Source organism: Balaenoptera acutorostrata, chromosome 6 (genome assembly GCF_949987535.1).
Source record: "Balaenoptera acutorostrata chromosome 6, mBalAcu1.1, whole genome shotgun sequence".
Classification (NCBI taxonomy): domain Eukaryota; kingdom Metazoa; phylum Chordata; class Mammalia; order Artiodactyla; family Balaenopteridae; genus Balaenoptera; species Balaenoptera acutorostrata.
In genome coordinates this window covers 43280609-43306042 of record NC_080069.1, presented here as the reverse complement: position 1 = coordinate 43306042, position 25434 = coordinate 43280609, and the positions used below count along the sequence as shown (strand labels likewise).

The 25434-nt window shown below is 50.1% G+C and overlaps 2 protein-coding genes across 10 annotated transcripts; one reads left to right on the top strand and one right to left on the bottom strand.

The window, feature by feature from the left end:
* The first annotated feature begins 116 nt into the window (after positions 1 to 116).
* Positions 117 to 11206, top strand: NUDT2 (nudix hydrolase 2). 2 transcript variants are annotated; one of them, XM_007176887.3, is made up of 4 exons: positions 117 to 263; positions 8118 to 8220; positions 8420 to 8561; positions 10619 to 11206. In XM_007176887.3, the coding sequence occupies exons 3-4, from the start codon at positions 8435 to 8437 to the stop codon at positions 10933 to 10935; spliced, it is 444 nt and encodes a 147-aa protein (XP_007176949.1). In that variant the 5' UTR covers positions 117 to 263; positions 8118 to 8220; positions 8420 to 8434; the 3' UTR covers positions 10936 to 11206. The 2 variants fall into 2 exon arrangements, with proteins under 2 accessions (XP_007176949.1, XP_007176948.1); XM_007176886.3 differs by lacking the exon at positions 8118 to 8220 and having other exon boundaries at positions 118 to 263.
* On the bottom strand, positions 286 to 24945 carry MYORG (myogenesis regulating glycosidase (putative)). Of its 8 annotated transcripts, XR_450518.2 has the most exons (6): positions 24761 to 24943; positions 19095 to 21600; positions 15472 to 15604; positions 7306 to 7402; positions 4986 to 5118; positions 286 to 450 (listed from the first exon to the last, which is right to left on the bottom strand). XR_450518.2 is itself a non-coding variant. In XM_007176882.2 (3 exons), the coding sequence occupies exons 2-3, from the start codon at positions 21531 to 21533 to the stop codon at positions 17504 to 17506; spliced, it is 2175 nt and encodes a 724-aa protein (XP_007176944.1). In that variant the 5' UTR covers positions 21534 to 21600; positions 24761 to 24945; the 3' UTR covers positions 17077 to 17503. The 8 variants fall into 8 exon arrangements, 4 of the variants coding, with proteins under 4 accessions (XP_007176944.1, XP_007176946.1, XP_007176945.1 ...); XR_450517.2 differs by lacking the exons at positions 286 to 450; positions 4986 to 5118; positions 7306 to 7402 and adding an exon at positions 10942 to 11105; XR_450519.2 differs by lacking the exons at positions 286 to 450; positions 4986 to 5118; positions 7306 to 7402 and adding an exon at positions 12815 to 13631.
* Between the last annotated feature and the right edge of the window lie 489 nt (positions 24946 to 25434).

Sequence of the window (25434 nt, the reverse complement as noted above, 5' to 3'; positions counted from 1 at the left end):
TCTCTTCTAGAAGACCAATCAGGGAACTAAGGAAACGGTGGGCGTAACTCTCAATTTCCGTCTTTCGATCTTTCAACCAATTACTCCGCTCAAGTGAAGATCTCGCGATGTTCTAAGTGAGAGAACCTCACCTTTGAGGCGGGTCCAGAATCCTTCTGCCCGGAGCTGTTGGTCGCCCAAAGCGAAATCGAGCTCTCCGGATTGGTCGACGTACCCCCGGTCTCCGTTCAAGGCCCGCCTCCTGCCTCATTCCACTTCGGAAGGTGAGTAACCTTAGGGAGGGTCCATTGGCTTTAGTTCTCCGCGGCGGAAGTGAGGCTCGGAGCTATGGAAGTCTGCAGCTGACTAACCTCCCGTCGCTGTGGGGTCAGAGGTGGTCGTTCCCTCCTCCAAGCTGGCAGTGGGGCGTGGTTAGGCCAGGCCCCAGACGCTCGCAGGACCTCAGTTTTCCTGTATGCGTAGGGAGAAGGGATCAGTGGCCCCACGAGCCTTGCTTGCCCTCGTGCAAGTGGTGATCGGGTGGGTCGTCGGAAGCCCAGAGTTACGGGTGTAGGGCCCAGCGACCCGAGGGCCATTCCTTCCCCTCCTTGGGCCTCAGTTTTAACATTGTTGTTACCTTTTAAACCCTGCCTACTTTCCAAAAGAGGTTTTATATTTTCTAATTGCTTCATTTATTGAATGGATAATATCGTGGCAATTATAGCAGAAATATAGAAAGTCACACGGGAGTCCCACTACCTAAAAAAATAACTTCCTTTTTCCTTGTTGTGGCTTAGTTTGGACCTTATGTATTTATTATATCTCCTAAGGGGAAAATGTATGAATGACAAATTAAAATAAGCTGAATGCAATCAAATAGGCAAATGTAGCTAATGTAGAGTCGAGGTTGAGAGCAGTGATGTTGGGAGACAGGCAGATCTGCTTTTGAGTTACTACCCAGACACATGTCTGAGCTGTAATTTCCTTTTTCCTCTTCTGAAAACTGGCAGTAGTGCCTCGTGGGGTTGTTGTGAAGATTAAGTGAAATAACAAAGGTAAAGCACTTGGCACAGTGCCTGACAAGTAGTAACTCTTCCAAAAACGATAGCTGTTATCTTCATAATAGAAACAAGCCAATACTAGCCAATGGAGCCAGCAGATGTACTGTAACTGAGTACCCAATTTAGTTCAAAACTTGTCAGTTAAATAACTAATAATTCAGGAAGCAATACATTCTTCAAAAGAGTGGAATTTCTTCCTAGTAGCTATATCAAGAGGAATTTATCTTGTGGGGCCATCAGGGATATACATGGTGTGATCACCGGTAGTTTTGCAGAAAATGTGAAAAGCCATTTCTTGATTCAACTGTCAATAAAAGCTAAGAGCATGCCCTTAAAACATAACATAGAGAAGCTTTCTGATAATCTTGTATGATACAGGGGTAAGCGTGACTCATATATTCAGTACGTCTATGTCAGACCCTACATATACATTATTTATTTTAAACTCTACAGCAACCGTGAATAGTAGGTTTTTGTTTCCTTGTTTGTAAGATGAGGAAAATGAGGCCTAGAAAAGTTAAGTATTTTGCTCAAAGTAAGACACCGTTAAATTAGGGAGCTAAGTCACACTGCGAAGCCAGCCATGCTTTTCTGTGTTGTGCCGTGCTGTTTCTGACTGAAAGAGGATGAAAATACTTGGAATACCAGATGTACAAGCAGCTTTACCCAAATGGAGGGAGGTGGGCTGCAGAGATACCTACAGTGGAAGCAAAATCTTTCTCTAACAGGAAATTTCAGCCTTGGGAAATGAAGCGATGGGATGAGGTGATCACTGAACTCTAGACTCATGTGTCCATTTACCTTGTGGGTAGTCTATAGCACTTCAAATTCAACTTGTCTCAAACAGGAATCATTTGCGTACATTCTACTCCTACCTAGTCACTCAAACCAAATACCTCTCCCTTTCCCTCTCCCTTGGACAATGAAACATCAAATAGTGTTGATTTTCTCTTTGAGACCTCTCAAATTCATCCCTTCCTCTCCTTTCTCACTGCCTCTGCCTTAATTTGACTCTGTATCATTTGTCATCTGGACTATTGGCAACAGGCTTGTAACTGGTTGGCCTCCTTGCCTTCTAATTCTTTCTCCACTTTCCTTGCTGTCAGAATGTCTCTGTAAAATGTCAACCTAACCATACTACAGCCATGTCCAAAACCAGTCCAAGGCTCCTCATTGCCTGCGGGATAGAAACTAAGTTTTATCAATGGGATGTCATCTTGTGCTTGACGGTCTTTGCTCACACTCCTCCCTTGGCCTGGAGTGTCCCTTGCCACCTTTATTCTGCTTGGTAAACTCCTAGTCATCCCTCAAAATCCTTATGGCGTACCCCTTGACCTAAAGATATCACCCCTTCTTTGCTACATTTACATCTTACACATACCCTTGTGATGCAAAAAACACATTTGGTAACTTGTCTGTTTAAACATCTTCCACTTTCACTAGTATTCAGCTTCCTATCTACTCTTCAATCCTGTTACACTGCCTGTCGAATGGGACACACTCAACACACATTAGATGAGCGAATGAATCCTTTCAGGCTCTAGTATTAGAATTCCCTGTGTTTGCTTTCCAGAATTGTACAGCAGGTGGCACTAATAGGCCATTTAACAGATCTCCTTCACTAGAAATGATTTTTGTCCCAACCTTGTCTGACTTGGCTTCATCCTAGAAGCCAATATTCATGTCATTACAGGTGAAATCTCCTGTTTCCTCCCTCAGCCAAATGGCAAAGATAGCAAGGTGACTCAGCAGCTTGGTCTCTGTGAGAAAAGAGAGTGGCAGATGTCCAGGGAAAGGTGCAGTTGAGGGAACATTTTTATTCAATTTATGGTAGTTGGGAGCTTTTTTCTTTCTTTCTTTTTAGTTTTATCTTTTTGCTGTTGTTGTAAGAGAGAGCTTTATTCAAAGATGGGAGCCTCATTTCTGCCCACTCCTTTGAAAGGGAAGAAGGGACTTGGAGAATTGGAGAAAAGACCACTGGGATGTGGGAAGTGAGAGAAACATGAGCAGTCACAAAGTTGCTTGTGGGCAGGCAGGGTTGGCCTTCCTCCTCGCAGTGGAGTGGCCTGGGCAAATTTCCAGGACACCAGTGCCCTAAGTTAGGAATTTGTGTGCTTCCCCCAGGCTAGCATCCAGTGTGTCCCCAGTACTTGGTGCTTGGGAACCCTCAGGCTACTCGGTATGGTTTTGAACGTGTGGTTATAGGTTCCTGCTTCCCAGAAAAAAAGCAGAAGAGGCATAGAAACCTTTATCAGAGACACAAAGTTTAGGGGCCTCAGACTACACTTTACCCCTCCAGGATTGTCTTTGGGCACCAAGACCTTCATCTATACCACCCTCCAACTAAAACCTCTTCTGTAGAAAGGAGTCCAGTTAGACATATTTAAAATCCTCCATATGAATATAGATCAAAGTGTGGGAATTTTGGAACTGGAAATGATTTTATAAATCATTTTCGTGTTCTCTCTCAGGGCTACTTGTGCCCTAAGCCCTGCTCTTTCACGGTAAGCAAAGCAGTATAAAGGGAAAAAAATACAGATTTTGGAGTTAGACTTACTTGAATTCAAATCTCAGCATTCACAGACCAGCTATGCCTTTGGGCAAGTATTTTAAACTTTCTGAATCTCAGTTTCCTCATCGTAAACTGGAGATAATAATGCTTATTGTGAAGAGTTGTCTTGAGCATTAGAAAAGATATACGTAAAGAACCTTGCACAGGATACATGCTTAATTGATAACATGGTGGGGTGAAATACTGTTTCTGCTAGAGGGATTTTACACTAGGAGGAACAAGTCGGGGGGTAGGATTTGGAGAGCTCTTTCTGTATGTAAAGGTACATTTATGAGGGCTTTGGGGGTTGAACTATGCTTGCAGTAGCACTCTGATTAATTTGATGAAAATATTGGAACACAGCACATCAGTATAGCCATTATCTGTGAATTATGTTTTGGCACCTAAGTCCTGAACCTCCTAGGCTGTGAGGGAACTCTATCTATAGAGAAAGCCAAGAGTACTTTTCATTAGCTTCTGGAACCTTCTGATGACATTGAGGGTTTTTTTGTTCGGGTTTTTTTAACCACCTAAGGCACTTTGCCACTTTTCTGAAGTGTGAATTGCCTGCTGTCAGCCTGGAGTTCTCACCTCCGCAATCCTGGCTGCAGGCATCTTTGCATATTAGACGCTGTGTTCTTTAACCCCCTGAGGTTTGAATCCACTCAGAGTTTGTGCGTGCCAGAACGTGTGTGTGTGTGTGTGTGTGTGTGTGTGTGTGTGTGTGTATGAGGGAGAGAGAGAGAAATCTGGCTACTTTCAAACCCCAGGACAGTTTCAGCTCCATGGTCTCCAGAAAAACAGAAAACCTCCAACAATAGCTCCATTGACTTTTATGTAAATGGCACTCCTCAGGAAAACACTGGGCTATTTCCCAAAGTCCCAGAACGTACCCTGAACATTTGTTTGAGTGGGAGGTGGGGAGACAGTTCTGTTGAGTCAATGAACATCTGTTGAGAGCTGCTGTGCTGGGTCCCAGGAGACAGCTCATAGTCTGGCTCTTACCTGCCAGAGGTACAGACAAAGATTTGCCATACTAGGCATGCGTGCTTGTGGTGGCTTTGTACTGTGTCCACTTAGCTGAGCTGGAACCGAGTTTCCCAGGATTCCCTTCCTGTATGGTTCCAATTGGGGTTGACCTCAAGAAAATTTTGTGCAGTATTTGGAAAACGGAAGTGAAGTAGTGGCCAGTACACTGTGAAGGATACCGGGCATGATGGCAGTGCCTACCTTTTGACACTGATCTGCTGGCTCACCTTGGTGGTGCAGGACAGCACCCAGGCCTGCAGCTCCCCAACGCCTGCTGAATCTCCTCCTTCAGCTGCTCTGACAGTCCTAGGCTAGATGTACGTTCAGCTCTGTGGCAAAGGGCCCTTGCTTCTCCTGCAACTCACCCGAGTCAGTGAGCTTGGAGACAGTGAACAGAAGTCGATTTGTTCTCACAGGTTCCAGTTCTTTCTCTCCTCCACTTCACAGCCAGCTTTTCTTCCCAACTGCTGGCCTCACCGACTTACAGAGACTTCAGGCCTAACACCAGATGCAGAAGTAACAGAGTTGTGTGGATTTCTCCATCAACTTCCTAATTGGACAAGGTCTAATCCCTATACTAAATTCTTACTTTACCGTTGCTCAGAGTGTTCTGTTTCTCTTATCAAACCCTACAGTAGAAGATTATTCAAGCCATGTTAAAGGCCCAGAAGATGGAGTGATTAGAAGCCAGAAGGCTTCACAGAAGAGGTGACATCTGAGTTGTTGCTGAAAGGATGAGGAGGTGGTTAAATGGATGGGGAAGGAAGAAATTCTAGAGGACGGCTGGCTCAAGCCAAGCAATTGAAGGGCAAATAGGAGTTCTGCCTTTCTGGCCTCTCTGTGGGTGCAGAGCATAGAGAGAAAGTGAGCATCTATCTGATCCTAGCTCTTCTTGTTCCATCAAGATGAACCGTTGGTCAGTCTGCTTCTTAGATGTGGTCACCGCTGAATACTGCTATCTACTGAGATACATTTTTGATGGGTGCGCCCCTGTCAGTGACCTAAGCCTCCTCCCCACAGGAAAATATTGGCCTGCTCCCGTCTCCCCAGTAGTTCCACATGGCCACCCCAGGCCTGTCTTTCTTGGCCCCCCATGCAGCATCTTTGTTTCCTCATGCTGTATTGGCGATGGCAGTGGTGTGGAGGGAGGGCACTGTGCCCACTAGTCTGGGATCCCTAAGCTTATTGAGGGGCTCCAACATCCATTCCATGGGACTCCACTCGAAGCAGGGGCCAGGTGCCCTACACCTATAACTTGCTAATACCTTCTGAGCATCTTGATAGGAAAGCATGGGATCAGGTACCTGTTTCTGCCTAAACCTGGAACCAGTCATTTGAAATCTTGCTTCACCAGTTCTTTGGTGACAGGGTTCCTTCTGGCTTCCAGAATAAGGAACGTTCTCAGCATAAATAGGGAGGCCAGGGAAACAGAACACCATATTTAGTAAAAGCCTGATACCAGTTTACATATGAATTTTAAACTCAAAAAGAACCATACTTTACATACTGTTATGAACCGTTCTTTTTCCACTGAAAATCTTTTTACAAGCAGCACGTTTGACTCTACCTCATTTTTTTAAGGGCCTCATAATCTTCCATCATATAGATGAAATACTGTACTTATTTAACCATTCCCATATTGATATTTGTTTCTGCCCTTTTTTTCTTTTTGTGTGTGTGTGTACATCTTAAACATGTATTTCTATATGTCAGTATGCCTAGAATTGGAATTCCTGGGTCTAAGGGAATGTGCATTTTATGTTTTGATAATTATTACCAAATTGTCCTCCTAAGGGGATATGCTATTTTAATCTCCCACCAACAGTAAATGAGAGCACAGACCATTTCAAAAACCCATTCTGAGATTATTTCCAACCCTTAAAAACTCTCATTACAGGTGTAGAAAGGTTTGGAAAGGTCACAGTGTTGGGTGTGCTTGGTTTTTTGGGTAAGGAACCACTGTTCTCTAGAGTAACATTACCATCTGTTGGTAGTCCTGAGAATTGCCCTGGAACAGGTTGTAATTTGGGTCTGATTTTTAGGCCTTTGACAAATGCAAGCTCATCTTGATTGAGCACCAACAAGGGGGCCATGGAGACCATCAGCATCTACTCCAGCCACCCTTTCAGCATCAGCTCTGCCACCTGTGAGCACCAGCTCCTTCTTTGGCCCTGGAATCTTGGAGATGAGACCCTCCGACTCGGGCCTCTCCCTGCCTGGGCCACTCTCTCAGGCCTCCGCTGCATTTGAGACACCTGGTTTTCTTTCAGTTCTGCTGTCTCACCTCGGAACCTTTGCCCATGCTGTTCCCTCTACCTGGAACAAATCTCTCCTCTTTCCCTTTGACAGCTTACCTTCTACTCATCCTTTACTTCTCTGCTCAAACATCCCTTCTTCCAGGAAGCATTCCTTGATCCCTCAGTCAGGGTTAAGTTACCAATCACACATTTCCCCTTTGGAGCACATACCTTATTGGCAATTATTTTTAAATTTGCTTAACTATTTGATTAAAGCCTGCCTCTTCCACTAGAATATAAACTATGTTCTATATTCTTGTGAGGGCAAAGGCCAAGCACAGTACTTGGTACATAGTAGGTACTCAATAAATATTTGTCGAGTGAACAAATGGTACAAGTTTTTCTTTTGCAGGGCTTCACATAAAGGATCTTCCATATATTTTGTTACCTTGATTACATGTCCTCCTTCAGATGATGAATTTTTTTTTCACTTCTGCAGATATTCCTACTCCCTTCCTGTCGTTTGTTGTTGTTGACATTTTTTTCTGAAATGGAAAAAAGGCTAAATGGAACAGACTAAAAAAGTCTGTCTTCATTGTATTTCTGATTATAAAAATAATAAATGTTCTCTGTACATTTCCAAATAATACAGATATATATGGAGCAGAAAATGGAAGTCTCCCCATAATCTCATCCCCCCCAGAAAACAGTATTAATGATGTGTATCCTTCAGACATTTGTCTGTGCATAATGAAATCTACTGAGATTACATTCCAAGCACTGTTCTAAAGCACTTTACAAAAGTTAAGTCATGTAATCCTCATAGCAGCTCTTTACAGTAGAGCTATTACTATCCTGTCTTACAGCTATGGAAACAGGCTTAGGAGCTAATCACACAGTGAATACATGGCAGAGTCAGAACTTGAACCCAGGCTCCAGGTTCACACTCTTGACTACTCTGCTAGTTCACCTCTGATGGGGTAGGAAAGAGACTTCCTACCATGTGTTCCCCTTTATATTTTGAGTTTTGAACCATGTGAATGTATAACATTCCAAAACGGATAAAAGATTGAAAAAAAATCAATAATAAATTTTTAGTACACTAAGCTACCCTTTCTAAGTGACCCTTCTGAGCCATCAGAAACCACATTGTTGGGGTCTCTTTGCTCCAGAGACTCAGGTTGGAGGCTGAGGGAAATAGGATTGTGAATTTGATGATAATATTGTACTGCATCTCTCCCATTCCCCGCATCTCTCCAGTTTCAGTGGGGTTGCTTCTGAGGATCTCCAGTCTCTACATACACACGCCAGCCCTGTTTTAGCTGGGAGACCTGGAGGAGTTGGGATAGAGCTACAGTAACAGGTAGGGACCAAGGTCCTGCAGTTACACACAAAGGTCTGTCTCTGACTCCTGGTTTCCCCCCATTGGTTCTCAGCATGCTGCCTTTGTCTGTAGGTGATGAGGTCACTGCTAGCTGGTCTGTGCTACTCTGCAGCACCAGAGTGCTGCCCCCAGTATGGATCTTCCTGTTTTGTGTAACTTCGAACATCTTTTTTGTTAGGCCGTCAGATAGACCATGGCCCTGAGAGCATGTGGCTTGATCATCTTCCGAAGATGTCTCATTCCCAAGATGGACAACACTGCAATTGAGTTTCTACTGCTGCAGGCATCAGATGGCATTCATCACTGGACTCCTCCCAAAGGTGCGAGGCCAGGGGGGTGGGCTTTGGGGAAATGCCAAGCACTGTTCAGAAATCCACCCTGCCAGGCACCCTGCAAGGCTTGCTTCCCAGTCATTGTGTAGCAGGAGGGGGTGGGGTGGGCAGGAGCTCTTGATCCTTTCTACATACAAAGTCTCCATGCCAGGCCAGAGAAGAACTGGAAATAGAACTCTGTGGCTGAATTCCAGGGCAGAAGCAAGACCTGGTTTTCTTTCCTTTTTTTTTCCTCTTCTGTGCGCCATGCAGCATGTGGGATCTTAGTTCCCGACCAGGGATTGAACCCGTGCCCCCTGCAGTGAAAGCACGGCGTCTTAACCACTGGACTGCCAGGGAAGTCATAACACCTGGTTTTCTTGCATCAGTCACCAGAGCCTCTGTGGTAAACGGCTGGGTAGGGGAAAAGGCACTGGGCTGGGAATTGGGGACCTTGGGGTCAAGTTATTACTGGGCTACAGGTCAGGAGCCCATAGTGAACAGCCCCCAGACAGAAGGGAGCAAGTGGGGTCAGGGAGGGGTGAACAAGACTCCAGGGTTGGAGGAAAACAAGGAAGTGGGAATAGGAAATAAAATTTGCACATTCAAGTTTCACTGAGGAGAAACAAGGTGAAAAAAAAAGAGACAGAAGTGTCACCGATACTATGAATAGGAATATTCACACTTGCCTCCTGATCACCTCAGTCACACTGCACGGTCCCTCTCGCTGAAAGATTTCAAAGGACCTCTCTGAATTTTTCCCTGCTTGGGCCTGGGGGAGAAGTTACCCTGTTAACACTGCTGGGCAGAATGCTGAATAGATGCTGCTGGGCAGGGTGTGCCCAGAGACTCCCACACAGTTCTGAGGGAAGGTCGGGCATCCTGGATCAGCGTCACCTGTCTCACCACCAGCATCCCTCCCACCTTCCTCCCCTGGTGCGTTACCTACCTGTCTTTGTGTCCGTGGCTGTATGAGGTGCTATACAGAGAAAATTCCCTAGCAGCCATGAACGAAAATGGGCTTTTAAGTCCAAGCTCCTGGCTGCTTTCTGTGGGAGCTGTGCAGCAGCAGCTGACTCAGGGCACTGCTCTGAGGACCCCTGGGAAGGAGGAGGCTAGGATGTAGCCCTGTCTTTGAACTAAGAAGAGAACAGCTAAGAATTCCTGCTCTCTATGAGCTCCTGAACCAGGAGGCCCCCAGCAACTTGCTGGAGCCATGTGTTGACCGAGGCTGCCAGACCCCTCCCAGGCCTTCTTGGCCGCCCCTGGGCAAGCTGAGAATTTGCAGGGAGGGCTCGAGGCAAAGCTGAGGGCTGCTCCTAGTCTGCAGAGCTTCAAGTTCTCTTACAACAGTTTCTTGGCAGTTGTCTGTTTGCGTTTGGGCCTTGCCAACAAATTTTCTTAGAACTGGCTCTCAGCTTGTCCTTAGTCTAAGTTCCCATCAGGACTTTCCCTATGAAACTGGAATCTGGCCTTGCTCAGTTAGAAAGATGAAAACAATTTGGAAGAGCCTTGATAGCTACTTGGAAACAGCTGCCGGTGCCTTGGTGCAGGGTTTGGAGACAGACTGTTGGCCCTGGGACTTCAGGGACCAACTGCAGACAGTGTTAAGTCTTCACTGTGCATTGTAGGTGAAGTGCTCCCTCTTCAGCTAGCTCCCACCTGGCAAGAAAGGACTGCCCCTCCTTGGGAAAATCACGTTAAGGTGTCCCAGGGAAGGGTCTCCCTGAGAATATGGGATGAAGAGAACTCCAAAGAAAAATAAAGCAGAGGTCTGAGGGAGGCTGTCTCTCACCATCGAAGAGCAGTATTCTAGACCAGACTTGCCAAATATATGGTTTGTTTCACTCTCTGTAGAGAAGATGGGGTGGGGAGGAGGGATTGCCCAGACACCACAGAGCCAGACACTGCCTGCCCTGTACCCCATTCCTAGGCATGTTAGGATATTGCCAAAGCTTAGCAACACCTAGAAGAGTTGCCAGAGACCCCAGCTTTAAATCATTTGACCTGGAAAATCCAGCTTTGTTGAAGATTATATCCACCTTCTCTTCTTTTCTCCTAACCAGGCCATGTGGAACCAGGAGAAAGTGACTTGGAAACAGCCCTTCGGGAGGCTCAGGAGGAAGCAGGCATAGAAGCAGGCCAGCTGACCATCATTGAGGGATTCAGAAGGGAGCTCAATTATGTGGCCAGGGAGAAGCCTAAAACCGTCATCTACTGGCTGGCGGAGGTAAAGGACTATGACGTGGAGGTCCGCCTCTCCCATGAGCACCAGGCCTATCGCTGGCTGGGGTTGCGTGAGGCCTGCCAGTTGGCTCAGTTCAAGGAGATGAAGGCGGTGCTCCAGGAAGGACACCAATTTCTCTGCTCCACAGTGGTCTGAACTCACCAGATCAGGGTCTTTTGCCTCCGTAGGGTCCTTGAGGGCTTCTGAGGTGAACTACCTTTGCTTCCAGGGAAGCCTGTGCCGGTCTTTGGCTCATTATAGCAGATTGCAGACAGGCTGGTAAAATCAGCTGAGGACCCTCAGAGAAGAGCAAGCAAAAATCTCAGCTGGGTGGAAAGGAAGGGAAAGGAGTTTTTTAAAAAAAAAAAAAAAGGCCAAGCCCAGTGAATGCATCCTTATACTTTATGAATAAACCTCAAGCAGCTTATCTCTCCTTCTAACCTGCTGTATTTATTTCATGGGTTCTTGCCTTGGGTGGGGAGAAAAGCTAGAGTGAATCAGAGCTCTGACCTTAGCTGGAGGGAATCCTGTATCCAAGCACTGTACCCCAGAGAAGCTGAGGGACGGAGTCGGAATCAGAGAGACCCAGCACTGCCGGGTGGCTCTCCTGCCTCTGGACCTCCAAGCACCCTCACCCCACCCCACCGGTGTGCCTGAGACGTAGTGACTTGTAGTGGACAGGATATACAAGCAAGTGGGACTGGAGCGCAGGAATGGAGTCTGCTACACAATCGGCCCACCATATCCGCGGATATCGAGGGCCGACGGTGGGACTCAAACCCTTGGAATTTGGTATCCTCAGTGGGTCCTCAAACCAATCCTCCGCGGATAACGAAGGACGACTGTACTCGCTAATGTATCTTTCCCTGGCACCAGGCACATATGTTATAGGTGCTCAGTAAATATTTCCTAAGATAACTCGAGACCCAAGGAACATTGGAACAAATCCCCAGTCACAACAGGGAAAGGAAGGACAGGCAACCCTGGGCCACCAGGTCAGTGACACATACGCTCCAACCTCCCAGCCCAGTCCTGACTCCCAGGGTCAGCGTGGTTGTCAGCATGACTGAGGCCACTGGCAAGGGGCAGGCCTGAGCCTGGGGGGCTCAGCTGGACCACCCAGCAGCCCTGTCACTACCCCGTGCATTCCTCGCCTGCAGCTGCCTTCCCCGCCTTTAGCAAGCCCTCGTCATTGGCATTTTTCTCTTCCCACCTGCTCCCTTTTTCCACAATTCAACTGTAAGATCCAGAGCCGCAAGAGCTGCGTCTCAGCCCTCTTTCCCCTAGCTACTAGGGTTCAAGGAATGCAGGGTAGGTGTTAGATCCTACAGCCCTTCCAGGAGCTGTTAGCAGCTGGATTCATGTGGATTTCATTAGAGAGTTGTTGCCCAATGAAGTACAGAAGATTGGATGGGAAGGGGCATTGGCAAAGGTCAACCTGGATTACCAGGGTCAAGAACAGCCACCCCCAGAGGAAGGAGAGAGAAGTCACCCAGGTCTTCGATCAGGCCTCCAGATGTTTTCAGTCACTGGTTCTCCGTGCAGACAGGGCAAAAGTACTAGCGAACAGGATTTTGGAGCCCTGCCAGGGACCTGAATGGTTTCGTTCCTCACCCCTCTGAGCGGCACTCCCGGAAGGAGGCCTGCTACAGGAAGTTTTTGGAGCTTAGTGCTCTCCTTCCAGGCCAGCAGGGACCACATCCACTGATTTAATAAGTGCCTGCTGGGCAGTGGTGCCAAACCACAGACTAACAAGAGCTGGCTGGCCCTGTGCGCTCAGCATGGGAGTCTGTGGAATCTCAAAATGTTAAGACCTCATACATCAGAGTTGGAAGGGACCTGGAAAATGACCTGATTCTGCTGCTCACTTTTTTAGCTGAGGATATTGAGGCTTAAGAAGGTAGATGGCCCTGGCAGTTGCCTATATGTGAGGTCCTTTGAGGATGAGGTGCCAGAGGGAAGACTCTGCCTTAGAATATCTTGTACAGCTTTGGAGTCATTCTTCTGGGACTTACTTACAAAGTTTTCCATTAAAACACAGGTACTTTGGAGAAGGTGGGGCGGGGAGGGGGGGAAGCCCATAAACTGTGTTCAGGTGTTCACTTTGTAGGATGAATTGACAGAAAGGTGGGACTGGGGCATGTTATGGGCGGTGGATGAGGGAGGGAGAGAGTGGAACCGAGATTGGGATGTAGTAGGTGAGTAGGCTTTGTTGTCATCACCACTTTGCTTTCGGCCACCTGGGCTTATTCAAGGGCTATAGGGCTGAGACTGCAATTTCCCCTTCAATCTGAGGCCCTCCAAGCTCCAGAGCATCTCTTCCTGGAAGCTTCCCCTGATAACCACTCACCCTATAAACACCAGCCTGTCCCCACCTACACCCAAAAAGGCTTCTCTTGGAATTCCACATGTTTTCCTCACTACCACCTGCACCACCCCATCTAATGAACTAATCCCCACAAGGGTGGTATTAAGTTGCCCCCTTCTGGGGGCATTTTTTTTTTTTTTTGGTTGCATTGGGCCTTCGTTGCTGTGCGAGGGCTTTCTCTAGTTGCGGTGAGCGGGGGTCACTCTTCGTTGCGGTGCGCGGGCTTCTCATTGCGGTGGCTTCTCTTGTTGCGGAGCACGGGCTCTAGGCGCGTGGGCTTCAGTAGCTGTGGCGCGTGGGCTCAGCAGTTGTGGCTCGCGGGCTCTAGAGCGCAGGCTCAGTAGTTGTGGCACACGGGCTTTGTTGCTCCGCAGCATGTGGGATCTTCCCGGACCAGGGCTCGAACCCGTGTCCCCTGCATTGGCAGGTGGATTCTTAACCACTGCGCCACCAGGGAAGCTCCTGGGGGCATTTGATAGAGGCTCTGGAAAACCAAAATACCCTCTTGACACCCAAAAGCAATACCTTACACCCCCGCAGTAAGCAGTTGTTTGCTGAATTGAAGACCCAAAGGAATGAAAGTATAAGGGTGGTTTTAGTGGTAGAATTTAAATGGAAATGCTCGTGCTGGTGTGGGACCCCAGGTGGGACCCCACGTTTGAGGAGCAGAGGCTGACTTCTCCATCAGTCCAGCCTGTGGCCCAACCCGTCCCTTACCTTCTAGAGGAGGGCCGTTCCAGCCCCGCCACTGCCCCCTGGAGGTTGTGCTACAGGTTTCCAGTGAGGCTTGCTCTCAGCCTTCTTCCTAACCCTCCCGCTTCACTTCCTTTCCCCTCCTACCCCACCTCCAGCTCCCCATTGTGTACCGGGAAGTGCTCAGCAGGACCCCCTGAGGAGGGGAAAGGGGGCTATGGAGGGAAAAAACAGCACTAGGATACTGAGTATAGAGGCACAGCCTCTTCCTGTTCTTCAGACTGGGAACCCCCAAGAACAGAGCCTCTTCCTCTTCAGTTTTTTCCCCACTCCCCTGACCCCCCCCTATTCAGACTTAGGGCTTGTCTCATAAGGCCAAGAATTCTCCCCTCCCCTAATGGGTGAGGGGCGTCAAAAGGTACCAATTTTCAGTTATAAAATGAATAAGTCATGGGGGTGTAATGTACAGCATGGTGACTATAGTTAATAAACTGTAGTGCATATTTCAAAGGTAGGAGAGTGGATCTTGAACGGTCTCATTACAAGAAAAAAAATTGTTTTGTGACTGTGTATGGTGACGGCTGTTAACTGGACTTACTGTGGTGATCATTTAGCAATATATACAAATATCAAATCATTTATGTTGTATACCTGAAACTAATATAATGTTATGTCACTGACCCCTCAATTAAAAAAAAAATTCAGTCTCTCTTTTCCCCTATAGTCCATTAAAATGGTAAAGTACATTGAAAAAAAATTCTCTCCTCCCCTTAAGCTGCTGGAAAGATCCTTGGGCATGATAAAGTAAATGGCCAGCCTGAAGATAAAAGCCATGTTGCTCCTTGGGAGCTGGGGTGTGTACCAGAGAGGGGAGGGTGTCAGCAGGAGTCCCACTGAGTCGGACAATGGCAGGAAAGGAAATCACCCAGTTGCCCCTGTGGTTTTCTTCAAGGCTTGGTCTGGGCAGGCCTCCCCTTGCAGGGATGGGCTGTGCAGCTGTTCCCAGAACAGAAGGTAGTACTTCTTCAAATGCTTTTCAAAATATGCTCATAAGTATGTGTGTGTGAGCCAAACAGAAGCAGAAGTAGACTTAGATCTCCCCTATTCGATATTTGTATATATTGCTAAATGATCACCACAGTAAGTCCAGTTAACAGCCATCACCATATACAGTTATAAAAAATTTATTTTCTTGTAATGAGACCATTCAAGATCCACTCTCCTACCTTTGAAATATGCACTACAGTATTATTAACTATAGCCACAATGCTGTACATTTCACCCCCCTGACTTATTCATTTTATAACTGAAAATTTGTACCCTTTGACCCCCCTCACCCATTAGGGGAGAGAAGGATTTAGACCTTAGAGGTCTTGAACATCAGAGCTTGAATTTTTTCCTAAATGACCTGATTGAATTTCAGAAAGATTTCCTTGGCTGCTATGTGGATTGAGTTGAAGCGTTCAAGAGTAGAAAGATTTAGGAGTCCACTGCAATGGTCCAGGCTAGAATTGATAAGATCTGACATGGGGTAGTGGCCAGGGGATGAGAGGTCAACATTGGCCTTGGACTTGAGGAGGAGTGAAGGGACCAGAAATCTTGGTGAGGGGAACCAACAAAAGAAGACTTACTTGCTCTGTAGCCAACCAGGGTGAGGGATACTTTGCCCATATCTGGGGGAACAAGAGCAAAGATCCTCCCAGAAGATTCACATCTTGGTCTTAGAGAGAGGGCTTGGCCAGGGTTTAGCTGATTCACAGAGTGCTAAAAGGGAAACGGAGGCAGACTCTTAGGGTACACACGGTCACAGAATGGGGGTGTTAGGCCCCAGTCCCAGATTTCCTGCAGTGGCCACTCAGTCCCTCCCCATTACCTCTGGAGAAGGAAGCTCCCTGTTCCTGCATACCAGCCTCCTCACCCCCACCCCCAGCCCAGGGGTACAGAAAAGACCAATGGGGAACTCTGGCCATGACAAAGCTACTGAAAGCTCCATGGAGGAGGGGCAGCCCTCCCTCCTTACCCAGATCTACAGAGAGAGAGAGAGAAATTTGGAATGTACAAGAGGTGCTGGCAGAGACGGGGTGTTGGACAAGGCTCTAAAAGGGAAGAGTTTCTGGCGTCCTAGCAAACAGGGGTAGAGGTAGCTTCTAGCCCACTTCCCTCCCCTTCCCCATCCCAAGACCAGCTCTTCCTCATGGTTCCTACCATTCCAGCCACTGCTGCCCAACTTCTTGAACCTCTCCTTTTTGTCGTCAGTAGGGGAAAGGGAAACACTTGCTGGCCTAGAATCAGGCCCATTGGGTGGCAGCTTCAGAGACACACATTTCAGTGGCTCCCCAGCCTTGGATATGTATAGGCCGGGGCTGGCCCAGGCTGTTGAAAGATGGGTGAAGACTGGGCTGGAGATTCTAGGCTTCTTGATACAGACCACCAGGTTCCAGTCCAGTCTTGGGTACTAATCTTCTGTGTGACTCAGGCCAGTGCCCTCCTCTCTCACCGTTTTAGCTTGTTCATCTGTGCTTTTGTGATTAACAAGGTCAATGGCAGAGGCCAGATTAGAAACCAGATTGCAAGCCAAGGGCTAGTTTGCTGGGATTTGGCCAGTCAAGGGCACTCTTCCCTTTGGCCCTGTCCCAGCACACAGTGAGTGTTCAGTGGGCATGGTGTGTCCCCTCCCCCATCTAAGCTGCCTGCCCTCAATGCCCTTCTAAAATTCTTAACGTTTTATTTGACCTCACTTCAGATCTTTTTTTTTTTTAAATTGGCCACACTGCATGGCATGTGGGATCTTAGTTCCCCAGCGGCCAGGGATCGAACCCGGGCCCCCTGCAGTGGAAGTGTGGAGTCCTAACCACTGGACCTCCAGGGAATTCCATCAATGCCCTTCTAAAGGGTACTCCTCCTCCATGCCAGATGGCTTAGGCCTTCCAGATTACTTTACCCAGCCTCAACCCCCATGCCATCTCAGACAGCACACACTACTTGGTCCTGGGGTATAGAACTTTATGCAACTATGGAAATGTTCTATAATCTGCACTGTCCAATATGTGAGCCACTAGTCACACATGGCTTTTGAACACTTGAAATGTGGCTAGTGTGCCTGAAGAACTGGATTCTTAATGTTTAATTTTAATTAATTTTAAAATTAAATTTAAGAAGCAACATGTGGCTAGAGGCTACCCAATAGGGTACAGTATCAGTTTTAGGCAGAGTTTTTCTTTGTTCCTTGTTTCGAATTAAGAGTTGATAGGCGTTACCATTTATTTAACACTCTTTGCCAAATTTTGCATAAGTACTTTACAGACACATCTCAGTGAATCCTAGAAATTCTATTTTAAAGATGAAGAAACCAAGGCTCGAGAGGTTAGGTCAACGGGCTTCAGACTGCATAGCAAGTGGAGGGCCATTCAAGTGTGAGTCATGCTCTCCAGCCATTTAGGGAGGTTTCCAGGACCCAGCCTGGGTGCCCTCCTTCTACAGTCACTCCACACACAGCCCATGGCTGTGCACCAGGGCCCAGGGAGACTCATCACTGAATACTGATTAGTAAATGCTCTTGACAAAAAGGAGAGGGAAGCTAATTCCATTTACTCCCCATCTCCTGGCGACTCCTGGCTCCTGACATTCCACTTCAGATGTCTCTTCTCTTGCCTCTCTCCTGGATCACAGTGTCCCTCGGGTCACAAACTCAGAGTTCAACTGGGTGCTATGTGCAGAGGTTTGGGAAGAGGGTGTCACATGCAGGCCCAGAGGGAGCCAGTTGGGCTGGGAGCTGGGGCCTGGAAAAAATCCATGTTATTTTTAAACAAGAAAAAAAAAAAAAACCCATTATATTAGCTTTTATTGAGCACCTACTTGTGCTAGGCACCTTATATAAATCTGTGCTTATAATTCCCTTAACAACCTGGGAGGTAGCATTATTATCACCATTTTACATATGAGGAAACTGAGGCTCAGTGAGGTTAAGCAGCTTACGTAAGGCCACGCAGCTTGCAGATGAGTGAGTGGTAGAATCATGGGTGAGTGCTCCTAAACTTTCATTAGCATAGCAATCTTCACACTGAGAAAATAGAGGGGGTGGAGGAGTGGGCAAAGAGATGCATTCTCTAGGGGGTGAGGGACTGATTCTGCTGTCCAAGCCATTAAGGGAAGCTGAGCTCTGCCCTGTTTCCCACCTCCCCCATCTGGCAAGCCACTCCTTCCCCAGACTCAGCTGTAAAGTCAGGAGAAACTCACTCTGGCTGAGGTTGCTTTTCTTAGAAAGGGAAAGTGGCTAAAATGAAAGACCTTACCCTGTATGTATATTTGTAGGTGTCGATGTGCGCAGTAGTTTTTGTGCTAAAGCACACCACTACCAGAATAAGAACATCGCTCCCTCCCCTTTTTTTTTCTATTTCTGGCTGCACCCCCCACTTGTGGGGTTCCCAGACTAGGGATCGAACCTGTGCCCCCTGCAATGGAAGCACAGAGTCCTAACCACTGGACTGCCAGGGCAGTCCCTAACATCACTCCCTTTTAAGCCACACCTCACGTGTGCCGGGAGTGAGGCAGCTGAGGAATCTGGAAAGGACTGTTTATTTCCTACTAGAGTCCCAGAGACATCACCTAGGAAGGGACCAAGTCAACAATCAAAACCTCAGATTTGCTCCCTGGCCTCTCCTTCCAGGCTTATGCAGCCTCGGAGGTACTGCACCACGGACATATGGTGCCTCTCTCCCTCTCTCCCTCTCTCTCTCTCTCTCTCTCTCTCTCTCTCACACACACACACACACACACACACACGTTCTTGAGTTAAGGCATCAGGTCTGGCCTGCATGGCCTTGCAAGTCTTTGCCCATCAGGCGGTGGCCCTGGCCAGGGCTGAACCATGTGTGTACACAGATGCATAAGTGCGGTATCAGGAGCTCTTCACAAATGAGGGACAATGATGATGGGTCTGTGCTGAGCCTAGGCCACCTGTCCTTTGGGAGGGGACCTCCTGCCTCCTTGTCAGTTGGCCAAGTACCTCTGTCTCTTCTCGCCAGCTGGGGTGGGGCCAGGTCAGCCACAGGTCAGGCCAGTGCTGGGGACTCAGGACCTGGCTTCCAACACCGAAAATGTGCCCTTTCTAAGTGTGGCTGGGGGCTATTTTGGGACCTTAAAGAGGAACAAGTCACCACCTCAGGACAAAGATGGCCACTCAGGCCAGGATGGAGGGTGAGGTTTCTCTCTGTGCTTTTAAAACCCAACCGTGTTTAACAGGAAGACAGCTGACCTTTTTCCTCTGTGCTCTCTTGCCCCCGGCCCAGGGAAGAGGTTTCTGTAGACTGGAGTGAGTATGGAGAGAAAGAGAGCTGTTAGGATTGTGCACTGGAGTGGGAGGTTGCTTCAGCATCTTCTCCCCTGGCCCTACAGGAGTTGGCTCCAGCACATTTACTTCAGTACCCACTTAGTGGGTGGTACAGAGGTGGGGACTTCCTGGGGATACACGGTGTGGCTGTGATGCAGGGTTAGAGGCCTACATGAAGACTGGGGTTAGGGCTGTGTGGTTTCTGGGTCCCGGGCTGGGTCAGGATGCCCAGATGAAGTAGGCGACCTCGTCCAGGTCAACGGGGTAATCCGTGAGCAGCACTGGTGTCTTGTCGAAAAGCTCACCCTTATAGCTGCGCCACTTGCCTGCGGGCAGGTAGACATCCCGCTCCTGCTTGCCTGGCTCCAGTACCGGCGCCACAAGCAGCGTGTCTCCGATGAGGAACTGTGAGTCGATGCGGTGCGCCGTCTCGTCGCCGGGCGCGATCCACCAGAGGGGGCGCACGATGGGGTCTCCCGTGTCAGTGACCTCACCAGCCAGCTCCAGCAACAGCGGCGCCACGAGTGAGGCCCTCAGTGCAGTGAACTTGTGCGCGATGGCCACCACTTCGGCGTCGTACCGCCAGGGTGGAACGGAGAACTGCATAGCTGGCATGAAGGCGGCCACTTCCAGCCAGCGCACGTAGAGCTCGCGCTCGGGCACATCGCCGCCGCTCACTGTGCGCTCAGACACCGCGTTGCCACCCACCATATCGGGCAGGATGAACGGGTAGCCCAGCATGCTGACAGTGAGCACGGCGGGGATGAGCGAGCGCAGCCCCAGATCATAGCCCCACACCGAGTCGCGGTCCACCAGGCGGAAGAAGCACGAGATGTTCTGTGACTGGTAGCCCACACGGACCTCGGCCAGTGAGAAGAAGGGCAGCGCCATCTCTGTGTAGCGCCGGCTCCATATGTTGGGGTCGGACAGTGGCCTGTAGGTGCTGAAGTCCCGCGGCAAATAGCTGACCTCTCCAGCGTCGAACTTGAAGGAGGCCACGGCGTAGCGCGAACGCAGTCGCCGCAGATGCCCCTGAAACCAGTCGCGGGCCTCCGGGCGCGTGAAGTCGAGCACGGCGCCGATGCCATTCCACCAGCGCACGAGAGCAGGCAGCCGGCCCGTGGGTTCACGCACAAACAGCTCGCGCTCCACGCCTTCGCCAAAGCACGATGAGTTGTAGTTGACAAACGGGTGCACCCAGAGCGTGACGCGAAAGCCAGCGTCGCGCAGGCGGCGGAACATGTCGCTGGCGTTGGGAAACTTGGTCTCATCGAAGTCGAAGTCGCCATAGGCAGGCGTGTACATGTCGTCGATTTCTAGATGGCTGCTGTTGAAGCGGTGCTGGCGGATCTGCTGAGCGAAACGCTGCACCTTGTCCTGGTCCACCGAACGCCCGTACAGCACCCACGTGGACCAGATGGGGTCCCGGAAGGCCTCAGGCGCTGGCACCCTCGATGGCTTGTTGAAATAGCGCCGCACCATATATTTGTGGATGGAAGTGACATCGGAGCCGACACACACGCGGTAGCTGAGCTCGGGCGCAGCAGCGCGGCCGGTGGGCGGCTTGTAGGGCGTGTCGTGGTAGCGGGCCTGCAGCCGCAGACAGCGCTCCGTGCTGTTCCAGCCCAGGTGGAAGGGCACTGAGTCGTTGACCTTGATGGCAGCTGCACGCGACGACAGCCAGTAGCGCTCGAGGATGCCTCCAAATGCGGCGTCGGAGGAGTAGACGTCGCTGGTGACGAAGGGCTGAGGCTCCTGCTGGCCGTCCAGGCGGATGGGCCAGTGCTGGGTCTTCATCTCCGCGCCGCCGTACCAGTGCGCCCCCGCGTCGCCCAGGAACATGGCGTGCTCCACCGCGCGCACCGGCGCCGCCTCCTCCCAGCGCACGCGGTAGCACATGACCGTGTCCTTGGGCCGCACAGTCTGGATGAAGAAGTGCAGCGGGCGCCCATCCGCTGTGCGAGAGCAGCCAAGCCGGGCGCCGTCGCGGCTGCAGGAATCGAGGTCCAGCGCGCCCGAGCGGAAGGCCAGGCGGAAGACCTGCTCGCCCTTCTGGTTGCGAATGGAGAAGCCGCCGCGGTTGAGGTCCAGCAGCTCGGTGCGCAGGCGTTCCGCCTTGCGTAGAGAGGCGCTGTAGTAGCACCAGGCCACCACCGCGGCCAGCACCAGCAGCAGCCCCAGCACTGCGGAGCCCAGCAGCGGCTTCAGCTCTTTGGACGGCTTGGGCTTGGTAGGCGAGAAGTTGTCAGGCAAGAAGGTGTACATGGTTGCAGCTGCGACGGCCTCGGGGCTCTTACGACCTGTGTGGCTCCCAGCACGGCGGCGGGGGTAGGCCTGGCTCTTTTCCTGAGGATTCTGCGGCATCAGCCCCCAGTTAAGGAAGGAGCAGGCAGTGGGGCCACCCGACAAAGCCCATCTGAACTTGGCCTGCCTGAGTCAGGAAGGGGAAGAGAGAGGTGGAACTGAGCTTTCTCATTCCATAGTATTTACATTTGCTGCCGCAAGAAAGAAGTGTATATTTTGGGAAAGTGTATACTGGGACATAAGGGCTTTACTCTTACCAGGACGTTCTGTCTGCATCTTACCTACCTTTCTCATGGGCCCCACTGCTTGCCAAAATTAGTCAGGACTCTGCAGGGGAGGGGCAGATGATATTCATCACCATTTTCCTGGTGGAGGAACAAACCCTGACAGGGTCAGGGAGCTGTCCAGGATCACAGAATTAATCAAGCCTCCCTGGATCACACATGGAGGCAGTTCAGGCTGAAGAGAAGGGGAGGAATCTGGAGATGGCCTGGTTTCCCAGAGATGTGGCCATGGTGGGAGAGGGGGGATAAGCAAGCCAGCTCCTTAAGACCTTTAACACAGCAGGAGGCTGGCTTTCCTATGCCAGGAGCGGGAGAGGAGAGATGAAGGGGAACAGTTCAGGCATGGAATTTAATCTTGAGTCAGAAGCCATATTAAATCTGGAGATTAGAGAAGATACTCAAAGCCAGACTCAGTCCAAGGGCCTGGTTTGGAGGGGGGGCAAGGTTGGGTTTGGACTTTAGGACTGGGGTCAGGAGCCTAGCATGGGGGCTTGGTGGCTTCTCACATCTCCCTCTCTTTGCTCTCAAACTCCACTCTGCTCTCAGCCATCAGGATCACCAAGTCCATTTCCCTGCCCACCTTCCTGCTCTGCTCCCAGCACCACATCTGTGGGCCAGCTACCTTCTGGCTTTGTCTCTAGCACTCACCCACTGTCCTGTTGGCCCCTACCCTAGTTAGAGCACTGTCATTTCTCCCCTGTATCATTGCAACACTTCCCCAATAGGCCTCCCTGCTTTCAACTTGTTTTCCTCCAATGCCTTCTGCTCACAGCAACTATAGTGATCTTTCTGAAACACTTATCAGATTACATCTCTCCTTAGTTTAGGGAGCTGCTCATGACCCCCATGATGAAGTTCAGCAGTGTAAGCTTTGCAAATTGAAGTTCAAGGCATACATGGTCTCACCTGTCCTTCTGATTCCATCTGCAGCCAAGCCTATCCTATGACTACCAAGCTCATTCCTTTCCTAACCTCAATCCTCAGGCCACCTGCTTTAGGAAATTTCACCCACCCATCTTGGGCCAACTTCCCTCCCCCACCTACCAGCTCTCTGGCCATCAGACACCCCCTACTACACAATCCACTCTTATATACTGTATACTAAAGATTCAGATATGACTACAGAGAAACACAGACTTGGGAGGAGGTGTGTGTCCAAACCTGCTGTTCAAGGCTACTGACCTTTCCTGTCTCAGCCCTCAGGGCAGAGTCCAGCAAAGAAATAGCACCAGCCACGTGCATACACAGACATACACTGCCAGCCTGCCGGCTGCCCACCTGTTCCAGCTGGAGGGAAGGAGAGAGGGAGACTGGCAAACAGTAATTAGACTCCTCCCAGATGCCAGTGTCTGTTTCCAAGTCCCCAGCAATTTCCAAGGAGATACCAGAATTGCTCAGCGTTCTCACTTCCCCCACCTCTCCCATGAAGAGATTATCAAGAATGCCAGATGCCAGGTGCAGATTGGAATTTTTATCCCAGATGTCAACATACAGCTCCCCATAATGCCCCACCTCTACCCCAGTGAGGTTCTATCTCAGGGCCTTATTCTCTGAGCTCCCTCCACCAACTCCCTAAACTGGTCAGTTCCAGTTGATCTAGAACAGCCTCTTATTCTCTTCCTCTCATCCCATACAAGTTAGCGTTCAAAATTCCCCCAACCTACTATGGACTTCCCTTCCTGTAGGTATAGGCTGGAAAAACCTTCCTGGAAAATGCAGGCATAGCCGTTAGCTGATTCCCTTAAGCTAAGCAGGACCCAAAGAAGGCCTTAGGTGGCCCACGCCAGACCTGCTGTACATTTATATTCAATTCATTCAAGACAACCAAGGCCCCATTCTGGGCACTAAGGGAATAGGGAGAAAGGGTCCGTATCTGAGTAGGACAGAGATTGCTCATCCTCAAAACTTTCATATTAAGTCAGCCTATCTCATGACCCCTGGAGGCATGGCCAGCTCACCAAGGTGACCTCAAAAGCCTTTTCAAACACTTAGGTCTTGAGAATTTTTACTTTCTAGGGTTCTGAGGTTCTTTGATGAAGGACAAAAACCCAGAGGCCCTCTGCTGGTCTCCCTAATGCCACCATGGCATCCAACCCTAACAATAATGCTGAATAGTAGGCACAGCTGCAGTGCCCATTTTATAGATGAGGAAACAGTGGCCCAAACAGAAAAAGGAACTTGTTTGAAGTCACTCAGGTAGCAGGGTTGCCTGAATCCAAAATCCCAGCTTAACCCTGACAGGGAGCTAATGGTCTGACTGGCTATCTGAATGCAGGAGAGAAAAGGAGCTTTGTGGCCAAGAGGGTGGGACAGGCTTCCATCAGGGGGGTGTGGGCATGGTGAAGCCTGTATTCCCAAGGGCTGGTGCTGCTACTTGCCCCAGGAAGGCTTCTTGGGGATGGGAAGTGGCAATTTTAATGGCATCTGGTACAGGGGCTGTGGGGGAGGAACTGTGGTTCTGGTGTTAACGGTGCCGCTAGAGACCCCTGTAATCTGCTGCCTCCGCCATCTGGCCAACCACAGGCTAATGCTGGCAGGTAGGGTTTGCCCTAACCAAGCCTCTCCCCACTTGACAGTCAACCTCAGTCTTGGCTTCCAGCCCCTAGCAATGTCTAAGGGGGAGGGTCGGGCCTAGCCGAACTGAAGGCAGGCCATTCCACGCTGGGTCCTTTGTCCAACACAATTCCCAGGGGTAGGGTGGGGGGTGGAAATGTCAAAGGCAACTCGATCCGGGCCCTCTCCCCGTCCTGCCCAGCGAGCGGATCCGGGGATATAGAGTGACTGAGCCTACAGCCTGGAATACTTTACACCCACTCCCAGCGCTGCAGCTATATGTCCGAAAGGACAGACTGAGGTCAAGAGGGCGGTCGCCCGCTGGGAACCGCGGCAGAAGAAGGGGCCCAGGTGTCCAGGCTCGCCCCACCTACTCATCTGTAGGAGCGAAAGTTCGGGAAATATTTTCCCTCAGCAACCCCCCAAGGTCTTCCCGCTGGGCGCACTCACGGAAGTAACCCCAGAAGTGGGGGTGAAGGGAGGCTCCCGCAGATCCCCTCCAAGTTAGCAGAAGTTGAGCTGCCACGGTGCGGCGCGGGGCGCTGCCTAGCTGGGGACAGCTGAGGCTGTCCTGGAGCCCCGCCCCCTGGCTGCTCGGCCACGCCCCAGTCATTCGGTCTCGTCTTGAGTCTCAGAGTCCAGCTCCGCCCCTGGCGCCCGACCATCCTCCCACATTGTCACGCGCACTTGAGGTCACGCCCCTTAGCCCCCACCTTCCTCTTCTGTTCTGTGCCCAGCTCCTGGCACAGGCCCGCCGCCAGCCCGGTGCCTCCCGGTTCCGCCCCCCGCCTGCAGGCCCGCCCCCTCTGGACCATTGCTTACCCGCACGCGGGCGGGGCTCTGCCCCAGGTCTGCTGGGAACTGTAGTTCTGGAGGGAGGTGCAGCTGTCGAATGTTAGGGTTCTCGCACCTGCAGGCTAAATTTGGGGTGTGTATGAGAAGGAGAGAGCCGCAGGGTAAAGGGACAGAGCTGGCCCTTGGGATTCCTTTTCCTACAGATTTGGGCAGGTTAAGGCCGTCTCGGTATAACGCTCTCATTAGCTCTTTTCCCATATGGAAAAAGGGTAGCGGAATTCTGGGAGGATCTCAGCGGCTCAGTGCAGGTCGGATCCAATCAAGGACCC

What these genes read in the sequence shown, in the direction of transcription:
- NUDT2 (XM_007176887.3), top strand. Translation starts at nt 8,435, where the DNA reads ATGGCCCTGAGAGCATGTGGCTTGATCATCTTCCGAAGATGTCTCATT. An exon ending in TCACTGGACTCCTCCCAAAG is followed by an intron (nt 8,562 to 10,618) that starts GTGCGAGGCCAG and finishes TCTCCTAACCAG; the next exon opens with GCCATGTGGAACCAGGAGAA.
- MYORG (XM_007176882.2), bottom strand. Translation starts at nt 21,533, where the DNA reads ATGCCGCAGAATCCTCAGGAAAAGAGCCAGGCCTACCCCCGCCGCCGT. An exon ending in CAAGTGGCGCAGCTATAAGG is followed by an intron (nt 17,620 to 19,474) that starts GTGAGCTTTTCG and finishes GATTTTTTCCAG; the next exon opens with GCCCCAGCTCCCAGCCCAAC.